The sequence below is a fragment of the Scyliorhinus torazame genome, chromosome 17, assembly GCF_047496885.1.
Source record: "Scyliorhinus torazame isolate Kashiwa2021f chromosome 17, sScyTor2.1, whole genome shotgun sequence".
Classification (NCBI taxonomy): Eukaryota; Metazoa; Chordata; class Chondrichthyes; order Carcharhiniformes; family Scyliorhinidae; genus Scyliorhinus; species Scyliorhinus torazame.
In genome coordinates, this window is record NC_092723.1 from 111502910 (window position 1) to 111523509 (window position 20600).

At 47.6% G+C, this 20600-nt stretch overlaps 1 protein-coding gene across 1 annotated transcript in view; it reads right to left on the minus strand.

Moving 5' to 3' along the window:
• LOC140393469 (uncharacterized) overlaps positions 1–20600 on the minus strand; it is a 470641-nt gene that overhangs the window by 273376 nt on the left and 176665 nt on the right. The window contains exons 98-106 of the mRNA XM_072479798.1: positions 16679–16764; positions 15968–16097; positions 9015–9205; positions 8361–8448; positions 7026–7146; positions 2847–3025; positions 2072–2218; positions 1542–1669; positions 389–522 (exon numbers count right to left, since the gene is read on the minus strand). Of these exons, the coding sequence (XP_072335899.1) occupies positions 389–522; positions 1542–1669; positions 2072–2218; positions 2847–3025; positions 7026–7146; positions 8361–8448; positions 9015–9205; positions 15968–16097; positions 16679–16764 (1204 nt within the window). The remainder of the gene's footprint in view (positions 1–388; positions 523–1541; positions 1670–2071; positions 2219–2846; positions 3026–7025; positions 7147–8360; positions 8449–9014; positions 9206–15967; positions 16098–16678; positions 16765–20600) is intronic.

The following is a 20600-nucleotide window of genomic DNA, read 5'->3' on the forward strand; positions in this document are numbered from 1 at the left end:
TGCTCATCATTCTCTGGCCTTTCTTGCTTTTCCAGTAGTGTTCATCATCATGTTGTACAAAGGAGTTTTAACAGATTATTTATGTGCATTTCATTAAACAAGAACAGCATTCAACCAGCAACTAATTCAAGGTATAATTAACCCAGCCAAAATCTCACACAAGAAATTCACTGAGTTCACTGTCACAGAGGTTGAATTGCAGGAATATAGCTTAAGGGCCGTTAAGGTTTTGCAATTTGTGCCTTTGAATTACATGTGCAGAGTGTCTCTGTCACGAGAGAATGTGAACTCTAGATCAGACAGAAAGAAACTCCCCTGTTAGTCTTTACTGGTTTACTTTGAAGACTCAAACAGGATGATGTGATTCCTTGTCAGCCCTTTTACTTACCAACATATGCCTTTATCAGCTGGAAGTAGGGGATCGGATTACTTTGCTGAGAATTCAGCGCATTGCGTGCCTGACTGTAAAGCAAGTTCTTCTTTGACTGCGTACACATAGAAAGATCCAGAGTTCCTGCATCCCTGTGGGAGAACATTTACAATGTTAATGTTTTTCAGTATCTCTGCACAAAGGTAAACTACTGCAGTACCTTGCCAAGCATAATCATGGACCAATATATGATAGGGTTGCTAATGCCCTCTGAGGCAAAAACAAGCAAAACAAAAGTGGTTAACTTGAAGAGGTTGGCGGAGGAGCTCCCCAGTGAATAGTGTTTGGGACCTTGCTTTTCTAACTGAGGCTTTAGTGTACAGTGTCTTGCTTTAATGATGTCCTTCTTCTGCAATAACTGTGTGATTCTGTGAAGTGGTTGGATCAGTGAGAGAGGAACAGAGGAATTTTTGAACGAGTGTCTTCTTTCCTTTATTGGTTGATGCAGCGGGGATCAGAGCAGAGGGCTTATGCAGGAAATGTATAAAGCACTAGTTCTAGGCCACATGTATACATTTATGATTATTAGACAAAGAATGTGAATGCACTTGATAAGACATTTTTCAAGGTTGGAGATGTTTGGTCAGGAGGATTAATTGGATAAGCTGGAGTTGTATTCTTTGGAAGAGAGGTCGCAGAGGGTGAATTCAATTCATGTGTACAAAATTGTGCGGGCCCAGATAGCAGGGCCCATTTCTATCAAAAGAAACGCTAGAATAAGGGGTATGGATTTAATGCAATTATTAGGAGGATTAGAGGAGGGATGATGGCAAATGTTTTCTCCCAGAGGGTGCTGGGGTTGGGAACTCACTCCCTGAAAGAGCAATGGAGGCGGAAGCCCACACAGTATTTAAAAAATATATTTTAATACGTATTTTAAACGTAAAATACAAGGTTATGGTTCAAGAGCTGGAAAGTGGAGTTAGTCTTTTTCTGCTGGAACAGACACTCAGAGCCAATTGGCCTCCAGTGCTATCAATTTCTCTGATTCTATGATTGTTTACTTTACAATTACATTGCCCTGAGATTTTAACTAACTAACTTTGAAAATGAAGGAAATCATCACATTTCACTCATCAGGGAACTAGTAATAGAAAGGTGCAACATTTACGTCAAGTTGGAAATTGTCGACAGCTGCAGTTCATCCAGAGTGCATAACTTGGCTCCACCGATAGCTTTCAAAGAAACTGCATTTAGAATGCCACCTAACTGAAGGAATCTTGTAACAATGGATTGCACCTATAGAAAGAGATGTGAAGTCCAGTTTATAACTCAGTCTGACAAAGCAGCATCTAACAAGTTAAGAAGTTTCCTTTTGATGGTAATGCACCTCAAATTTTGAACAAACAAAAACATTCCTGTAATTAGAAAACATGTATCAATAAAACTCTTTAATTATACCCCACATATCCGTATTCTCAAATGTTAATGGCACCATTCCCATTAATTAAAACTCCAACCAATTTCTTGATTCTAGTTGATGTAAGCAGCTTTTGGTTTAAACTGACCCAAGAAGGACCTTGCCTCAAGAAAGGCCACAGTCTTAAATACTTCAGCCTCCATTTAGAGATATTGCTTATGACCCAGTCACCCAATACACAACACAACATTTTGACGTTAATATTCTCTTTGTTTCTGTACCGTGGTATTTTCCAAATGTTGCACCATCAATGCAGCAAGTGTATCAACTTGAGTGATATTCCAGCTGCTGACATCTGAAGCATTAAACACAGTGGATATGTTCCCCAGCAGTCGAATTTGCTTTTCTGGTAGCCCATTGGGGTAAATCTGTTTCAGGAAATCCAAAATGAGAAATATCAAACAGTTGATATGCAGTCAGCTTTCATTTCCACTTTATATCATCAGAATTGAGCAACAATTGATCTCTTGTTATATTTGTAAAACCTTGACCAGACCATCTCCAGGGTTTGCGCAGTTAATTTCAAAAAAGGGCTTCAGCAACTCGTGTGCCATTATTCCCTTTTCCTGTTCAATTCCCACTGGAGAGATGAGAGCACATAATCAAAACTTATCATTCAGCGCAGCACTGAGGAAATCTTGAATTGTCGCGTGTATCGAACTTGGGAAGGAGGAGATATTCCGAGGTCTCTTATGTGCATTCTCAAGTGCATGCAAAAGATCCTGTGATTCCATATGAAAAGCAGCACTGGAGTTCTTAAAGATTCCTGGCTAATACTCAGTCCTCTGTCAACATCACTAAAATAAAATAGGTAATCAGGAGTTTCATTGCTACTTGTTATACTTTGTGAAAAGTGGCTGTCATGTTCTCCGCCATTATCACATCACTGCAACTGAAAACAGTCGTCATTTGCTGCGGAACGCGATGGGAAAGTTAGTGAAAAGCTGGATCTTAAGGCAAGGTACTTTATTATGATTTTACATCAACTTTTCTTACCCGCAATAGTCTCTGTTTCAGAACTCTCAGCTGAATACGATCAAAGGCAAGAGATCCCAGTCGGAGGACATTGTCTTTCAGCACAAGATCACTCAAACAGATGTCCAACTGGGCCGTATTGTAGATTGCAGGTGTCAGGTCATTAATGTCTTCTGCTATTATTATTCCCTTTGTACAGTCTGCAAGCACAAGATTCTTTTAGTGTAATATTTCAATTCACTGTTAATTTCACGCTTTCATTTTTTTTAGAAACTATTTTATGAAGGCATTTATTATTTTAACGATCAGGTTTCAACAAGAACAAAACAATATAACCAACACACCGCCCCCCCCCCCCCCCACACTAATGGCTTAATTTTTCTCAAAGAAGTTGATGAACGGCTGCCACCTCCGGGCAAACCCCAACAGCGATCCCCTCAAGGTGAATTTAATTTTGCCGTGTCTGAAAAACCATGCCATGTCGCTAACCCATACCCCCGACTTCGGGAGTTCCGAGTCCCTCCATCCTAATAGGATCCGTCTCCGGGCCGCCACCAGTGAGGCAAAAGACAGGACTTCAGCCTCTCTCACCCCCTGGGCTCCCGGATATTCCGACATACCAAAGATCGCCACCTCTGGACTCAGTACCACCCTCGCTTTTCTCCCTCTGACACGATGTCAGCAAACCCCTACCAGAAACACCTCAGTCTCGGACATGCCCAAATCATAGGGACATGGTTCGCAGGATCCCTCCGCACAATGCCCACACCAAACCTCCAGCCCCTAAAAGAACCTGCTCATCCGGGTCACCGTTATGTGCACCCTGTGGACCACCTTGAATTGTATCAGCTCTTTTTCGTATAGGGAGACTTCTAAGAATAGTGGTGGGTTTTCAACAACACCTGCCAGACCCTAGACGCTCTCTGTGCCATTGCCAATGGCTCTATAGTCAGGGCATACAGCAGGTGCGAATGTGGACACCCCTGCCTGGTCTCCCGGTGCAGCCTAAAATAGTCTGAACTCACCCAATTCATTCGGACACTCACCACCAGTGCCTGGTTCAACAACTGAACCCAGTCCACAAATCCCTGTCCAAACCCAAACCGCCCCAGGATCTCCCATAGGTATTCCCACTCCCTCGATCAAAGGATCTCTATGTGTCCGAATCAAAATAAACTCCCCCATGACCATTGCCTTCAGTGTCTCCCATGCCGAAACCTCCCCCATATCATTAATCTCCACATATCCCCGGATGGCCTTCCTCACCCGCTCACATACCTCTTCCTCCGCCAACAGCCCCACGTCAAGCCTCCACTGCAGGCGCTGGGCCCCCCCTTTGCGCACCCGTCGGTCCACCCACTGCGGGGCAGGTCCGACACCACAATTGCCGAATACTCAACATCAACCACCCCCGCCAACAACGTCTTACCAAACACAAAAAAGTCAATTCGGGAGTACACCTTGTGCACATGGGAGAAGAATGAAAATTCTTTCGCCCTCGGTCTCCCAAATCTCCACGGATCCACCTCCCCGTGTGCTCCATTAATCCCCAGAGTTCCTTAACTATTGCCGACACCCTCCCCGACCTCAAGATCCCCTCCCCCAATTAAACGATGGGAGTCCAGGTGGGTGATCCTCCCCAGAACGCGCCTCATAAATTCGACGTTGTCCCAGGTCGGGGCATAAGTTTTCACTGACATCCCCACCAATTTCCCGCTCACCATAACATACCTCCCCAGAGTCCGCCACTATGCTTCCCACTTCAAACGCCATCCGCTTATTGATCAAAATCGACACCCCCTTCATTTTAGAGTCCAATTCAGAGTGAAATACCTGCCCTACCCATCCCTTCCTCAGTGTAGTCTGGTCCCACACCTTCAGGTGAGTCTCCTGTAGCATGGCCACATCCGCCTTCAATCGTTCTAAATGAGCGAACACACGGGCCATTCAACCCTCGCACGTTCCACGTGATCAGCCTGCTCGGGCTCGGGGGGGGCACCCGACCCTCCCTTTGCCGATCAACCATAGCCCCTATTGGGCCAGCCTCCAGCCGCGTACCACACGTCCGTAGGCCCGCCCTCGGGCGCCCAACGTCATCGATCCTCCTCCTTTTACCTTTTAGAAGCTCTTTCCCTGTCAGCAATACATCCCTGCCCCCCCGCCAAATCTCCCAACAACAACCCCTACCCCATCCCCTCACAAACCTTCTGCTCACCCCCAACGGTGCGTCCGTGAACACGCCTGCTCAGATAGCCTGGCAGCCCCCGTCCATGGCGCTCAGCATCCTACCCCCCACTGATTATCCTGCCCCACCGTCCTCCCAACCCGCTAGTGCAAACAATAACAACCCCTCCCCAAGCCCAATCGAACAGATCAACACCCCATCTTCCAAAAAAGAACAGAAACAAACCTGAAGCAAAACAATGGCCCCAAACACAAATTAAACACAGCGCCAAAGCATCTCCACCAAAGTTCAATGTCCTCCTTCTGCCAGTCCATTGTCTGTGAAAAATGTCATCGCTTCCTCCGACGTCCTGAAGTATTGTAACTGGCTATCATAGGTCACCCACAAACCTGCCAGATAGAGCATCCCGAACTTCACCCACTTCTTGAAGAGGGCCGCCTAGGCCTTATGAAGCTCGCTCTCCTCTTGGCCAACTCTGTACCAGGTCCTGATATGCTCGAAGTTCACTGCCCTCCCAGGTGCAGCGCCTAGTCTGCCTGGCCCACCTCAAGATCAGCTCCTTGTTCAGGGAACAGAGCTATCACACTGTCATCGTCCTCGGCAGCTCGTTCCCCTGGGACTTCCTCATTAGCGCACTATGCTAAGAGGACATGCAAATACTCCCTCCCCCAGCAGCTTCTCCAGCATCCCCCCCACATACCCGCTGGTGTCAGCTCCCTCACTTCCCTCCAACAGGCCCACAATCCTAATGTTCTGTCCGCGGAACTGGTTCTCCAGGTCTTCGACTTTCTCCTGGAGCCGCCTCTGCTGATCCTGCAACAGTCCCACCTCCGCTGCTATCTAGGCGAGCTGTTCCTCGTGTTCCCCCGCCATCTCCTTCATCTTCTGGATCGCCTGACCCTGGGTCTACAGCTTCGTCTCCAGGCGATCGATCACCACCTTAATCGCGTCCACCGCCCAGGCCGGGAACTCCAGATCCCCTTTGCGTTGCTTGGTGAACGTCCCATTCAGGAAGCCCACCAGCTGCCCTGTTGACCACTGAGCTGGCAGGGCCACTCCACAATTTCACTCTTTAATAAGGCAATTTATGGATTATTGACTGAAAAAGGACACTGATCAATGCTGTGGTGATGTGCATCAATGTAAATGCATGTAGGCTAGCTAGACACTAGATGGAGCACCAGAAACATCACACACACTCAGTCAATAGATCAGTTAGATAGGACACGACCAATAGACATTCACAATACACAAGGAGGTGACACGACCACAAGGGGCATTACACCAACTCATATATAAAGGACACCACACACATGATCTGCCTCTTTCCAGTGGAGACAGTCAGTGAGTACAGACACAGGGTTGATTCAATATTACACCCACCACGTGGGTTGCAACAGCTGGTTACTCAGTCTGGGTAGCTATAGTAGGATTAGCAGTAGTGTCGAACCCGAGTAATAGAAGTGTAAATAGTTTAATAAACGTGTTGAAGTTATCTTCACGTCTGAACCTTCCTTTGTCAAGTGCACCACAAGGAATCCGCTTATGTTACACCTACAACATAACAAATCTAATGCTGCAGTTGATAAAGGGCTTTTTTCTCATCATCTACAGTGAAAGTAATTACAGGTTACTTTTCTTGTCACCTAATGACAAGAGAACACTTAACTCACGGTGACATGGATGTTCTCCATAAACATGCTCTGCATTGCAAATTATTGTCAGTTGTATACAAATTGTTGTGTCATGTTGAGACCTTCCACTCTATGAACAGCAGATAGGTTTAGCTGTGTGTGTACCAAATGTTGCAGTCTGATCTTAAACATCAGACATGTCCCATTGTTCAAATGTATATGGAACAATCAAATGGATTGAAAGCCCATTACATCCCCTTGTTCCATTTGATGCTCATGAACTGAGGCTGCAGAATATTCATAAAAGACAAGTCCTGTCCTCTTGTAAACAAGATATCATCTATACACAATATTTCTTTTATATTTATTCTGATTACATACTTATCGTATTGTTTGATGTAATTCGCAAATTAAGTTGATTTATGAATATCAGAACATCATTGGGGGGCCTCAAACGTTTTGTTTTCTTGATAAACTTTGGAAGAGCTTCAATCAGGACAACCTGCATGGGACAAAATGCAATGCTTAAAAAATACTCTTCATGCTTCCTGGGCCACCAGCAGTAGCATCTGCAAGAACATCTTGGCAGCACGGTAGCACAAGTGGATAGCACTGTGGCTTCACAGCGCCAGGGTCCCAGGTTTGATTCCCTGCTGGGTCACTGTCTGTGCGGAGTCTACACATTCTCCCCTTGGTTGTGTGGGTTTCCTCCGGGTGCTCTGGTTTCCTCCCACAGTCCAAAGACGTGCAGGTTAGGTGGATTGGCCATGATAAATTGCCCTTAGTGACCAAAAAGGTTAGGAGGGGTGATTGGATTACGGGGATAGGGTGGAAGTGATGGCTTAAGTGGGTCGGTGCAGACTCGATGGGCCGAATGTCCTCCTTCTGCACTGTATGTTCTATGTTCTAAAACATTCTTCTATGGTGAAAATGGTTTTTTAAAATTTAGAGCACCCAATTCATTTTTCCAATTAAGGGACAATTTAACTTGGCCAATCCACCTACCCTGCACATCTTTGGGCTGTGGGCCGAAACCCACGCAAACACGCCAGGAATGTGCAAACTCCACACGGACAGTGACCCAGAGCGAGGCTCAAACCTGGGACCTCGGTGCCGTGAGACTGCAGTGCTACCCACTGTGCCACCGTGCTGCCCCTATGATGAAAATCTTTGCCAAAACACATTAGTGCCAAAGCAAATGAGCAGTGGCTGCAAGATGATGGGAATGTTGACATATCAGCACAAAGTTTTGAATTGAAGCTTCCAGTGCTAAGGATATAAGAAAAAGCACATAACCAAACATAAAGGCAGCTCTCCGAGCATTCCAAACAACTGCTGCAGGTTCTAATGAAATGTAAAATGATGAGAAACCGAGGCATATTTACTACCAATTCTGGATCCCCAAACACAAGGTTCAAACAAAGTATCTAACCAGGTGACAGTTCAGTCACAAACTGTCCAAAATCAGTGCACACGTTAACAAAGTTCACCACACATGTCATAGTGGTTTCAAACAGAATTAATTTCTATGTATGAGCCAATATTCTGATTCATTAAAAATTGAAAATATTATTTCCTCACTTAGGATTTCAATCATTTTGAGTTTCTTAAGAAAATGCTCTCACTGAAGATTCTATTCTACTCTTGTCAAAAAAATTGGTTGGGTGATTTACAAATTCAGCTATCTAAATTGATTTTTCATCAGATACAGCATACCTTTGTGACTTTACTCCATGTGTAGGTCAAAGTCAAGGGCAGATTTCCAAGATCTTGTATTGTAGATGATGACCATGATGAAGGATCGCTACAGGCAAAGAAGAAACTCTTGAGTTAAGGAACACATTACTGATATTGCTTTGCAGGATAGTAATCACTAGATACGACGGCAACTGAAATATTTCCTATTCAATGCGATCAACCTTTATCAATTAGTCTGCAACTAACCCCCAACTTGAGGAGCCGAAGGAAGTCCCACTGGTCGAAAGCTTTAGGAAGCATAGGTTCATGGTCACCTATGCTTCCAAAGCCTGCACACACTTTCCTTTGCTGCAACATGCCAGGTTTGCAACTCAACTCCATTTATATCCCAATCCACCTGCTTTTATTTGGGTGTGCATGTGGATTGTTGCAAAGACAGTGGTATAAATCTTCCAATCCACTCTGGCAAGGGAATCACCGTGGCGGGACGGAGATTTCATGGACATACAAAAGATCCCTTGAATATAGTTGGGAACCTCCAGTCCCGGGATGAGGGACTGGAAAACCCCACCAAGAATCAACATTCAAATTAGAAATTCATAACATTACAAGCATAAAAGTAAGCAACTCAGGTTCAAATTGTATGGAATTCTGTGAACATTGAACACTCACCCATATTTGCTGACTCTACTATTTAGTCGAGCTTCAATGGCTCTCTTCTGATCCTCACTGTACGAGTTGCAGGTCTTCAATGCATCCAAAATGGAAATATCAGATGCTGTGATGATGTATCCGTCGAGGTCACATACCAATCTACCCAGGATTGTCACACTCTCCTTTGTCAGATTCCTGCTGGAAATTCCCTGAGTATTGGCAAAATGAGCAATATTAATTCAGCAGTAGAATATGTTTACTGTTCTTTTGTGTACGGAAGGCTGAACCTCCACAATACATCACCAAGTAGCAGATTGGATTATGTTGTGTTCATTGCCTCAAGACTAACTGACAGCTTTCCAGTACAAGGCACAAAGCTGAAATTCTGGAAATAAATATTTTGGTGCCTGCCAGTTTTAAGATAACATCAGATGCAACAGGAGCTAAGCAAAGTCAATGAAGCAAGCTTTAGAAATCTATTAATACCGTCTGGGTCACTCAAAGAATGGGTCCGTTTCAAGCGGCATTTCAATACTTTAAAAAACAATTAGAAAGGTTATATTTTTATCATGACAGTGATGTTCATTTGGAAGCAGTTTACTGTATCTGTGGCTGGTAAGAGATATCGGCGCTGGTTACCCTTCAATATCTTAAACTGGCAAGTTCTTGTGTGCACAGAGTAATCTGTTGCACGCTCCAATGCGGCTACAGAGTAGATTGCACACCTGCATGGCTTTCCACAGTGTTTGCAAGGAAGTAAGCTTTCATTTTATTTTTTCCATTCATATATGCCACATTTGCAGACATTCGCCTTCAAGAGTCCTTGAATCTTAACTCAGCCTACCTCGCAGGCAGTATAAATCACAAAATACTTCAACACTGTGGTAACTTGACCAGAAAAAATTAGTCGAAATGCAGTGTGAAAGTTAATCTTCTTTAAAATATATCAATAGCAAAGTTTAAAATGCAGTGTGGACTCAAAAATGGGTGCAACTAGTTAAACATCGAAATAACAGTAAATGAATAGAATTAGAACTAACGGCGGTTAAATACAAATATACAGAGGTAACAACAATTAATATCGGCACAGCATTTACGGACGATATCACTAATGGATTAAAATAAGAAGATGCATATTATTAACATTTTACCCCCCTAAAATTTTAATCCTCCTTAAAGACTGAAATGTGATGATATGCATAAGCAATCATGTAAATAGTAATGTATACGACCTCCAACCAGCAGGCAGCAGTAGAGAACAATCACGTGACACTGTTACCTCAGGGAGTCTGGAGATAGTCGTCGTAATGGATAGTCATATTTGATAATCTTAGATAATTTATAATAGTTAGTAGTTTTTGATCATTTTTATCTAACCCAGGTAATTGTTAAAAAATAAACATTTAACGAGTCAAGAAGTAGGCGTTCTCTAGGGCACGATTCCTACTGTCCAAGCACCAGAACGTAACAGGGGAGCAGGATAAGCCTTGAAGACATAAAATGGTATCAGGACTGGCTTTGAAGATCTAACAAGATACCAGGGTTGGTTTTGAAGATCCAAAAGACAAAGATAACAGTGAAGAAATATAATTTCTCCTAACCACGTAGAGCACTGGAAAATCTCACCCAATGCACAACTAGGCATCGAAGTCCAGGATGGAAGTTCAGAAGACGCCACACCAGCTTCGAGTCACTGGTAAGGAGATGCAAATTGACGCACTTTTAAACAGCAATTCACACTCTACATAGCAGCTCAGGATCTTCAGGCACAGCCTAATGAATGTGGAATTGTTGCGCACTATAGCAGGTCCACAGGCGATAGAAATCTTTAACACCTTCGTATTCAATAATGAAGCTGATAAAAAAAACTTTGATGAAGTTGTGAAAAAGTTTGATCGATCATCGGAAAAAAATGAAACGTTCGAGCAGTATATTTTTCGCATGCGTACACAGCAGGCAGGTGAATCAGCTTCTCAACAGACTTGAGGTTAAACGCGCAGACATGTAATTTTGCAACTTTGCAAGCATCGATGATCACGTTCAAATCATGTTTGGGATTAGTAATGACAAAGTTCGGGAGAGATTGTCGAGGGAGAATGAATCCAGCTCGACGATGCTATTGAGCGAGTTGGAGCGCCATGATGCCTCCGATGTTGCCCGCCGGATCTTCCGCATACAATGAGACCCTGTGTACGACCCCCTCCCCAACTGGTTCAATCCCTCTTCAGGGATTGCACTAAGCGCCATTGCCAACGACTCTATCGGCAAGGCAAAGAGCAATGGGGAGAACGGATACCCCTACCTCTTCCCACAATGCAGCCCAAAGTACCCCACTTACTAGGTTCCTCTGCAAGCTCGCAACCGGCACCTTATATAACAGCCAGGCCCAATCTACAAACCCCTGCCCGAACCCAAACCGCCCCAGCACCTCCAACAAAAATGCCCATTCCACTCGATCAATCGCCTTCTCCGCGTTACTCGCTACCACTACCTCCACCTCCTGCCTCCCCGAATGCATTGTAATTACATTGAGTAGCCTTCTCACATTCGCCAACAGCTGCCTCCCCTTCACAAAACCCATTTAGTCTTCGCCTTTCACTCCCGACACACAGTCCTCAATTCGCAACACCAACACCTTCGCCAACAACTTGGTGTCCACGTTTAACAGTGAAAACTCTACCGGGAACCCGTCCGGCCCCAGGGCCCTCCCTGCCTCTATCATCCCCATAATCTCCATCACCTCCTTCAGCCCAATTGGGGCCGCCAGGCCCTGAAACAGCCCCTCCTCCATTTTGGGGAACTCCAACCCATCAAGGAACTGTCACATCCCCTCCTCCCTGGCACGGGACTCTTATAAAACGCTTCAAACATCCCATTCACCCCCTCCGGGTCCATCACCACCTTGTCTTCATCATCCCTGACTTTGTTAATCTCCCTCGCCATCTCCTGCATTCTCAACTGATGGGCCACCATCCTGCTCGCCTTTTCCCCATGCTCATACACTGCCCCTCTGACCCTCCAGAGCTGCCCCATTGCCTTCCCATTTGAAACTAGCCAAACTCCATCTGGAGCCTCTGCCTCTCCCTCAACAGTCTCGCCTCGAGTGTTTCATGTCCATCGTCAAAATCCCGTCCACCAGTTTTGCTCTCTCCTCCCACTCCATCTTCTCCAATGCGCCCAAATTGATATGAACACCCCCCTGACTACCGCCTTGAGTGCCTCCCACAGCGTGCCGGCCATGACCTCTCCCAGTCTTGTTCAGCTCCACGTATTCACGAATGGCTGCCTCCACACACCTCCTCATCGCCGCTTAAAACCGTATTCAACATCCACTGCGGGCGCTTTGCACACACCCCTTCCCCCCCACGGGTCACTCGCAAATCCCCCCCCACCCCCCACGGCCCACTCACAAATCCAGCCAGAGTGGTGCGTGGTCAGAAACCGCAATCGGCAAATACTACGAGACGGCCACCCCCACCAACAACGTCTTATCCAACAGGAAAAGTCAATCCTGTGCACGAGATAAATATGAAAACTCCTTCGCCCTCCGCCTCTCAAATCTCCACGCGTCCAACCCCCGCACCCTTGCGCTCCATAAACTCCCTCAGCTCCTTCACCACTGCAAGCACCCTTGACGACTCAGGACCCGATGGGGAATCAACCGATGAAAATCCAAGTCCGCAATGCTCCCTGACATCATCCCAATTTGGGGCATAGTCATTTACCAGAAGCGCCGGCATCCCTTCTGGTTCTCCTGCATCATTCCCATTTCAGCAACCAATGAGGCCAATTGCTCTTCGTGCTCCCCCACTGCCTCCTCCACGTTCTGGATCGCCAGGCCCTGGGGCTCCAGCCTCTGCTCCACTTGCGTGAACCCAGGTCTCAGCGGTTCCACCACCTTCACTAGATCTCTCAGGGCCTCCTTCCTCTGTTGCAAGAACTTGTTGTTCAAGTACTCCCCCATCTACTCGGTTGACCACTGACCCTTGTCCTCCACCATCTTTTCCTGTGGTGTACCTCGAAGACTCTCTGCTCCCGCAGCTCTTTCCTTCTTGCACTACTCCTTCTCTGTGGATCCATCCAGAAGCCACACCAGAGGAGTATCACCTTCCCCAGGCACACCTGTACGCTTTACCCTCAAATAGTTTGCCATTCGGGCGGGGAAAAGAAAGAAAAAAATCCATTGTGTGCGATCGCTCACTCCATGGCTGCCACCGGAGGTTCTGCCCAATATTTTTCGAATGTGGCCCGGATCAGTCAGCTGTCATACTTGCATTGGAATCTTTGCCACATTCAGAAGCGGTGCTAGATGAGCAACAGTCCAAACGAGATTATTCTGCCCTCTGTTGAGATACTCAAAGAAGTTTCACTGAACGGCCATCAACTTTCTTCAGTGGATCATGAGCAACCATCAAATCAGAGGCAATTTCATCAGGCTTATTCTGGTTGCTACACTTCTAGTTCGGAATGTCTTGGATCCTTTGTCTCTGCTACAAGTCCTCAGTCTCCCCTGCTGATCTTTGAAAAACGTTCCCCTTGTGTTTGGTGGGTATGTCCTTGCTTGACCATGTTGGCTGTTGTGCAATGTCCAGGTGGGAAGTGCTGGCTGTTCTTTCACTTTGCGGTGTTCGACTATGAAAGCGCATGTCAATTGGTTTGTCTCAGTGGATCAGCTTCAATTTCCTGTTCACAGAGTTTGCAAATGTCGGCTCAAATTAGTTCAAGCTCCTCATACTCACCTGCATTTCGGAGCACATTGGTGAACTCATCAATGTCGTTAACTGACTCCTGTCGTGTTAAGCACAGAGATAACACGGGCTGCAACTGGATGCAGCTATAACTGAAATATACTCCAGACCTTGAAGTTAGTTCAATTTGATTTATTGAACCTGTTAGCTCAGTTCTCTGCGAGTTCGACTCTCTGCTCACCTAAGTGTGATTACTCTGTCTGACTGAACCAGACTAGCTCTTAGCCACGTGCTGGAGGACTTATGTGATATATACACCTGACTCACTCTGTAGATCTCCCCAGTGGAAAGAGACAGAGTGTGAGTGCCTCGTGCCTTTTATAGAGGGAAACCACCCCCCCAGTATTCTGCCTGCTGATTGGTTATGTCCTGTTCTCTGTGTTCATTAGCTGCCTGTCTGTATCTCATTATGTGCATGTCTGCATATCATGACAACTCCAGTTTCACGAAAGCACATCCAAAGACACTGTCGGTGTGATCACAGATCATTCTCTTTCTTTTCAAGTTGTTCACGTGTTTGGAAGATCGTGCTTCCTCCATTCCTCTCAGTCCCTTCCTGCTCAGTTCACATATAGTGGAAGAAATAAGTCTGCATTCATCTCAGTCATCAGTCACTTCAAATATTTTACTTGCAGCTTCTTTCTTGACTTGATGCAGTGCACCCGCCTGCATGCCGCAATTGGCTTTCTGAATATCTTTTGCATTATTGGCAGCCATTTCCATGCCCTGAGAAATTTAGAGATCTTTCTTGAAACTAAGTGTGGATTTTCTCATAAAAATGCTGCTGAATGCTGACTTTGTTAATGCTACAAACTAATCTAGCTTGAAGCATGTCTTCCTAAACTGCCCAAATTTACAATGTTAAGAAAGCTGCAATTCAGCAACAAAGTTAGCTGCAGACTCTACTATCCTCCAACACACACAACACACATTTTCTCACACTCCGAGATACCCTTGGATCCCTACTCTGAGGCCCGCACTGGATCATTTGCGGTCTGAGGGCCCTGCTGTATGGTCCTCCACAATAACTGCAGTGCTGGAAGGCCCTCCGGCCTCCTATGCCAGCGAGAAACGGCCCCCACTCCGAGGCCTGCGCTGGACAAACCTCCACTCCAAGGCTCACTCTGGACCCCCACGCTGTGGTGTCCACTCTGAGATCCGCTCCAAGGCCTTCTCTCCCTTTCACTCCGCTGTCCACACCCATCTAATCAGAGGCTAACTTCTCCAGACACCAGCAGATGTGCAGCAATTTCTAAATGCCACACACCACCTAAGACCGCCGGTACCGCGGACTGCAGTTTGAGAACCCCGGCACTAACCAATGCACTCATGATCAGAACTCAAAGCTGAATACTGACGAATTTGAAAGCTTTACTGAACAGAATGATGAAAGATCAGCAATCAAATAGAATGGGCATCTGTGAAGTGAGTTGTCAAGAGATTTATTGTGACCATCATTATTCTTTCAGCTCCACTCAAGTGCTGGTTTTAATAAATACGCGAGGAGTCAGACGAGCAATACAAAGAAGACATTTATTTAAAATACATACTATTTATAAAGGGGCCCAGTTAGACTTTGCCAGGTTGTCTCACTCTCTCGGTCTGTTACTATCTGGCTGACCTTATATACACATGGTAATGGCCCCATAGTTAGCAAGGAAGCTCATACTTGAGCCACACGGGGAAAACAATCAAGCCAGCTCTGTGTACTTCATGTAGGTTATTAAACTGGTTCTTGAAGGACTACTCTCACCAATCACTCTCCACGGCGGAATCATAGAATTTACAGTGCAGAAGGAGGCTATTCGGCCCATCGAGTCTGCACCGGCTCTTGGAAAGAGCCCCTGCCCAAGCCCACACCTCCACCCTATCCCCATAAACCAGGAACTCCACCCAACACTAAGGGCAATTTATCATGGCCAATCCACCTACCCTGCACACCTTTGGACTGTGGGAGGAAACCGGAGCACCCGGAGGAAACCCACGCACACACGGGGAGAATGTGCAGACTTCGCACAGACAGTGACCCAAGCCAGGATCGAACCTGGGACACTGGAGCTGTGAAGCAATTGTGCTAACCACTATGCTACCGTGCTGCCCAAATGTTGAAACATTCCTCATTACCTGACATTGCCACAATGTGAAACTGACTTTCATCAGTACCAGCAAGAATGCTGACTAAATTAATGCTTAGCTTGGACCGATTCACTATTTTATCCTTACCAAACAGATCCTGGCATCGTTTAACAGATTTTGTCTTCTTGCTGACCCTTTTCGTAAGACATTGATGTTTGACTTTCCAACAGATTTGAAGAATTCTCGGCAGTTGGAGGATCTCCTGAACTGTGCAGAGCTGCAAAGGGAAACAGGAGCTATGTTCAGATTACATGAAGGAGAATGAACAGCTCAATTGGTGATTTCTCAAAGATATCCATTTTCAGATACTTGCATACACTCAGTGCAAGATCTCAGACTCTTCCTTCCCCTAAAGTTGGACACTGAGGACCATAAAACTGCCTTTACAGTCTCTCATTTTGTAATGTTAATTTATGGATTACATTTACCTCAAAACTGGCAAATATTTAAATTAAAACCTATGCTGTTGAGTCAAATTCAAAATAATTGCAATTGTTTTTCCTCCTGGTTCATTCAAAAAGTTGTGTATCAGACAATGTTCAAAAGACTCAGTGAATTCATAATTCTACAAACCTCCAGGACTTGACGAAACTTCATGCTGTTGATAAGTGGTCTACAGCTTTGACTAATGAGTTCAACTCATCATATTTTCCGATGTCACGCCATAAGGAAACAATTTTACTTTTGATCAATGTGACCCAGATACTTCCCTATCGCCTTTGCACAAATGGAGATCACCATCATCAAAACTTTGTTCAACAACACAATGGAGGAGAATTACAAGGAAATATAACATACTTTAGGAACAGCAGAACGTCCACAGGAAAGGTCTCTATGGCCAATGAAGTTCCATTAGCATGCAGTCTAGCAGACATGCAGCTCAGCTGAAAAAAAAGTTGTAAATACAATGTTGAGAACACAACAACCTGCATTCACTAATATCATAGAACATAGAACATACAGTGCAGAAGGAGGCCATTCAGCCCATCGAGTCTGCACCGACCCACTTAAGCCCTCACTACCACCCTTATCCTCGTAACCCAATAACCCCTCCTAACCTTTTTGGACACTAAGGTCAATTTATCATGGCCAATCCATCTAACCTGCACGTCTTTGGACTGTGGGAGGAAAGCGGAGCACCCGGAGGAAACCCACGCAGACACGGGGAGAACGTGCAGACTCCGCACAGACAGTGACCCAGTGGGGAATTGAACCTGGGACCCTGGAGCTGTGAAGCCACAGTGCTATCCACGTGTGCTACCGTGCTGCCCGTGCATGACTGCAAGTGTGGACTGCAAGCTGAATGCACATGGCCGCACTACTATTGGTATGTTAATAAAAGGAATTCTGGTGAAGGGACTACTGCCTCCATGGACTTATTACAGCTAACAATATTCAGTACTTCTTGTTGTGTTTTGTTTTGCTAGAAGTTGGTTAGATGCCAGCTTTCTCGGAGGTTGATGCTATAAAGTGTGTCCAATCAGTTATTTGGTCAAGGGGATCATGTCTGCTTTATTATCTATGGCTATTGTTCTGACATTGCACGGTAGACTTAATAAATTGGTACTCCTAGCAATAATAGTTTGGACTTGGAGAAATTACATGAATCGGATTCTGGAGGTGTTGATTCGAACACAACTTTCCACATCTGAGAATTACTTTGCATAACTTTTTACATGAATATATTCTGGGCGGGATTCTCCGTCCATTGGACACACGGCATTCGTTCCCCAATGGGACCAGGAATTGGGCGCCGGGGCAAAATTGTGATTGGCGCCTGAACGCCATGATTCAAGACCCGCTAGCGACATGGAAGAGTTCCTCACCGCATGCCAGCATGAGCATGTAAACAAATTGAACGAGTTGTAATGACCCATTTGCATCTCTTTAGAGGGCCTGCCGCATTATGCTTCGTCCTCACGATTCCCCTGGTTCCCACGGCCGGGAATCACGTGGGTGAGGTTCACTTGTGGTTTCTACAATTGTGAACCTGCCATGGTGGATCTAACCGTGGTCCAAGCGGGAAATCGTTGCCCATTGACCCATCGCGAGGTCCGGCACATCAGGACTACAATGGTAGGGACTTCCGGTTGTGGCTATGCGGAGCTAAGCCGCACGTTCGGCAGCTCCCCCTTGGAACGGACTTTTGGGCTCTTTTCAGGGCCCCCAACGTAATTTTTTCAACATTTCCCGGTGTGGGAAGAAGACTGCAACATTCCCCCGACAGTGTATGGCTTGGACCAGGAGCGGGGCGACTAAAAAAGTGGTGGTGAAGCCAAAGAAAGTGCGAGGGAAGAAGAGCAAGAAGGCGGCGGGCGGGGACCAGGCAGCGTGGATGCAGTGGGCGCAGGAGCAGCAGGAGGTTATCCAGCGCTGCATCAGGGAGCTCAAGGCGGACCTGCTGGAGCTGATGTAGGCTTCTATTGATAAGCTGCTGGAGACCCAGACGGCCCACGGGGTGGCGATCCGCAAGGTCCGACACAAGATCTCAGTTAACGAGGACGAGATCTTGGGCCTTGCGGTAAAGGTGGAGGCGCACGAGGCGCTCCACAAGAAATGGCAGGAACGGTTCGACAAGATGGAGAATCGGTCGAGGCAGAAGAATCTGCGGATACTGGGCCTCCCGGAGGGGCTGGAGGGGTCGGACGTGGGGGTCTATGTGGTCACCATGTTAAACTCGCTGATGGGAGCGGGGTCCTTCCAGGGGCCCCTGGAGCTGGAAGGGGCCCATAGAGTGCTAACGAGCCGCCGCAGGCGATGCTGGTGCGGTTTCATCGGTTCGTCGATCGGGAGTGCGTACTCAGGTGGGCCAAGAAAGAGAGGAGCAGCAGGTGGGAGAACGCGGAGGTTTGAATATATCAGGACTGGAGCGCGGAGGTGGAGAAGAAGAGGGCCGGGTACAATCGGGCGAAGGCGGTGCTGCACAGAAAGGGGGTGAAGTTTGGCATGCTGCAGCCGGCACGTCTGTGGGTCACCTACAATTATTTTTAGCCCCCAGAAGAGGCGTGGGCCTTTGTTCAGGCCGAGAAGCTGGACACAAACTGAGGGTCGGGATGGGGGGTCGGGTGTGGAGATTGTTGTTGTGTTACATTTTGAGGGGGGGGTTCTTTGTTCTTGTTTATTTTTGGTTCGGTGTGGGTGGTTAGGGTGGGTTGGGCACTGTTTTGGTTGGGTCTGTCGGGTGGGCTCTTGGAGGGGGGCAAATAAACGGAGTAGGGGGTGGATGGCCGGTAGGGAGGATGGGGCCCCGCGGGGGAGGGTGTGGCCCGAGTCGGGGGTGAGGGGACTGGGCCTGTTAAAGGAGCTGCGCCAGAGGAGGTGGGGCCGGGCAGGTGGAAAGCCCGGGTTTTTCCCGCGCTGAAGGCTGGAGGAGGTGGGGCCGGGGAGCGCAGGTTTTTTCCCGCGCTTGGGATGGAAGGGGGAGGCGAAGAGCCTGCGGGTGGGTAATGGAGGGCGAGGGGAAGTCCCACAATGGGAGGAGTCGAAGGAGAGGCGGGAGCGGCCGGGGTCAGCAGGAGACAGCTGACTTGCGGGAGTGCAATGGGGGGAGCAATGCAGCTGGGAGAGGTCCTAGCTGGGGGAGGGGGTGGGGGGTGGAGGGGAGGGAGAGGGGGGAACCGGGTTGCTGCTGGTATGGTCAAGGGGGAGCTGGAGCGAGTAGAGGGTGTTGCGACGGGGGCCTCCCCATTCTTATCCCGAAGGCCTTCTTTAGGCGGGTCAACAGGATCATAACGGGGGTTTGTGTGGGCGCGAGGGACTCAGAGTGTGAGAATGGTCTTTCTGGAGTGGAGTAGGGATGGGGGGGGGGGCTGGCGCTGCCCAACCTCTGTGGGTACTACTGGGCCGCCAATGCGGGGATGGTGCGCAAGTGGGTGATGGAGGGGAAGGGGGCTGCATGGAAGAGGCTGGAGACGGCGTCTTGTGAGGGTACGAGTCTGGAGGCGCTGGTAACGGCGCCGCTGCCGCTCCCTCCAATGAGGTATACCATGAGCCCGATGGTGGCGGCCACCCTCAGAATTTGGGGCAATGGAGCCGGCACAGGGGGGAAGTGGGGGCCTCGGTGTGGACCCTGATACGGGGGAACCACCGGTTTGTCCCAGGGAGAATAGATGGAGGGTTTGCGGGGTGGCACAGAGCAGGGATAAGAACGTTGGGGGACCTGTTTGTGGATGGGAAGTTCGCGAGCCTGGGTGAGCTGGAGGAGAAGTATGGGATCCCCCCGGGAAACACCTTTAGATATCTACAGGGAAGGGCATTTGCCAGGCGGCAAGTGGTGGAATTCCCGCTGCTGCCGCCACGCACGGTACAGGACAGGGTGCTCTCGGTGGTGTAGGTTGGAGAGGGGAAGATCTTGGCAACGTACCAGGTGATGCAGGAGGAGGAGGAGGCCTTGGTTGAGGAGCTGAAAGATAAGTGGGAGGAGGAGTTGGGGGAGGAGATCGAAGAGTGGACGTGGGCAGATGCCCTAGGGAGGGTGAACTCTTCCACTTTGTGCGTGAGGCTCAGCCTCATACAGTTTAAGATGCTGCACAGGGCACACATGACCGGGACAAGGATGAGCCGGTTTTTTTGGGGTGAGGACAGGTGTGTTAGGTGCTCAGGGAACCCAGCAAACCACACCCATATGTTCTGGGCATGCCCAGCGCTGGAGGAATTTTGGAAGGGCGTAGCGAGGACGGTGTCGAGGGTGGTAGGATCCAGGGTCAAACCGGGCTGGGGG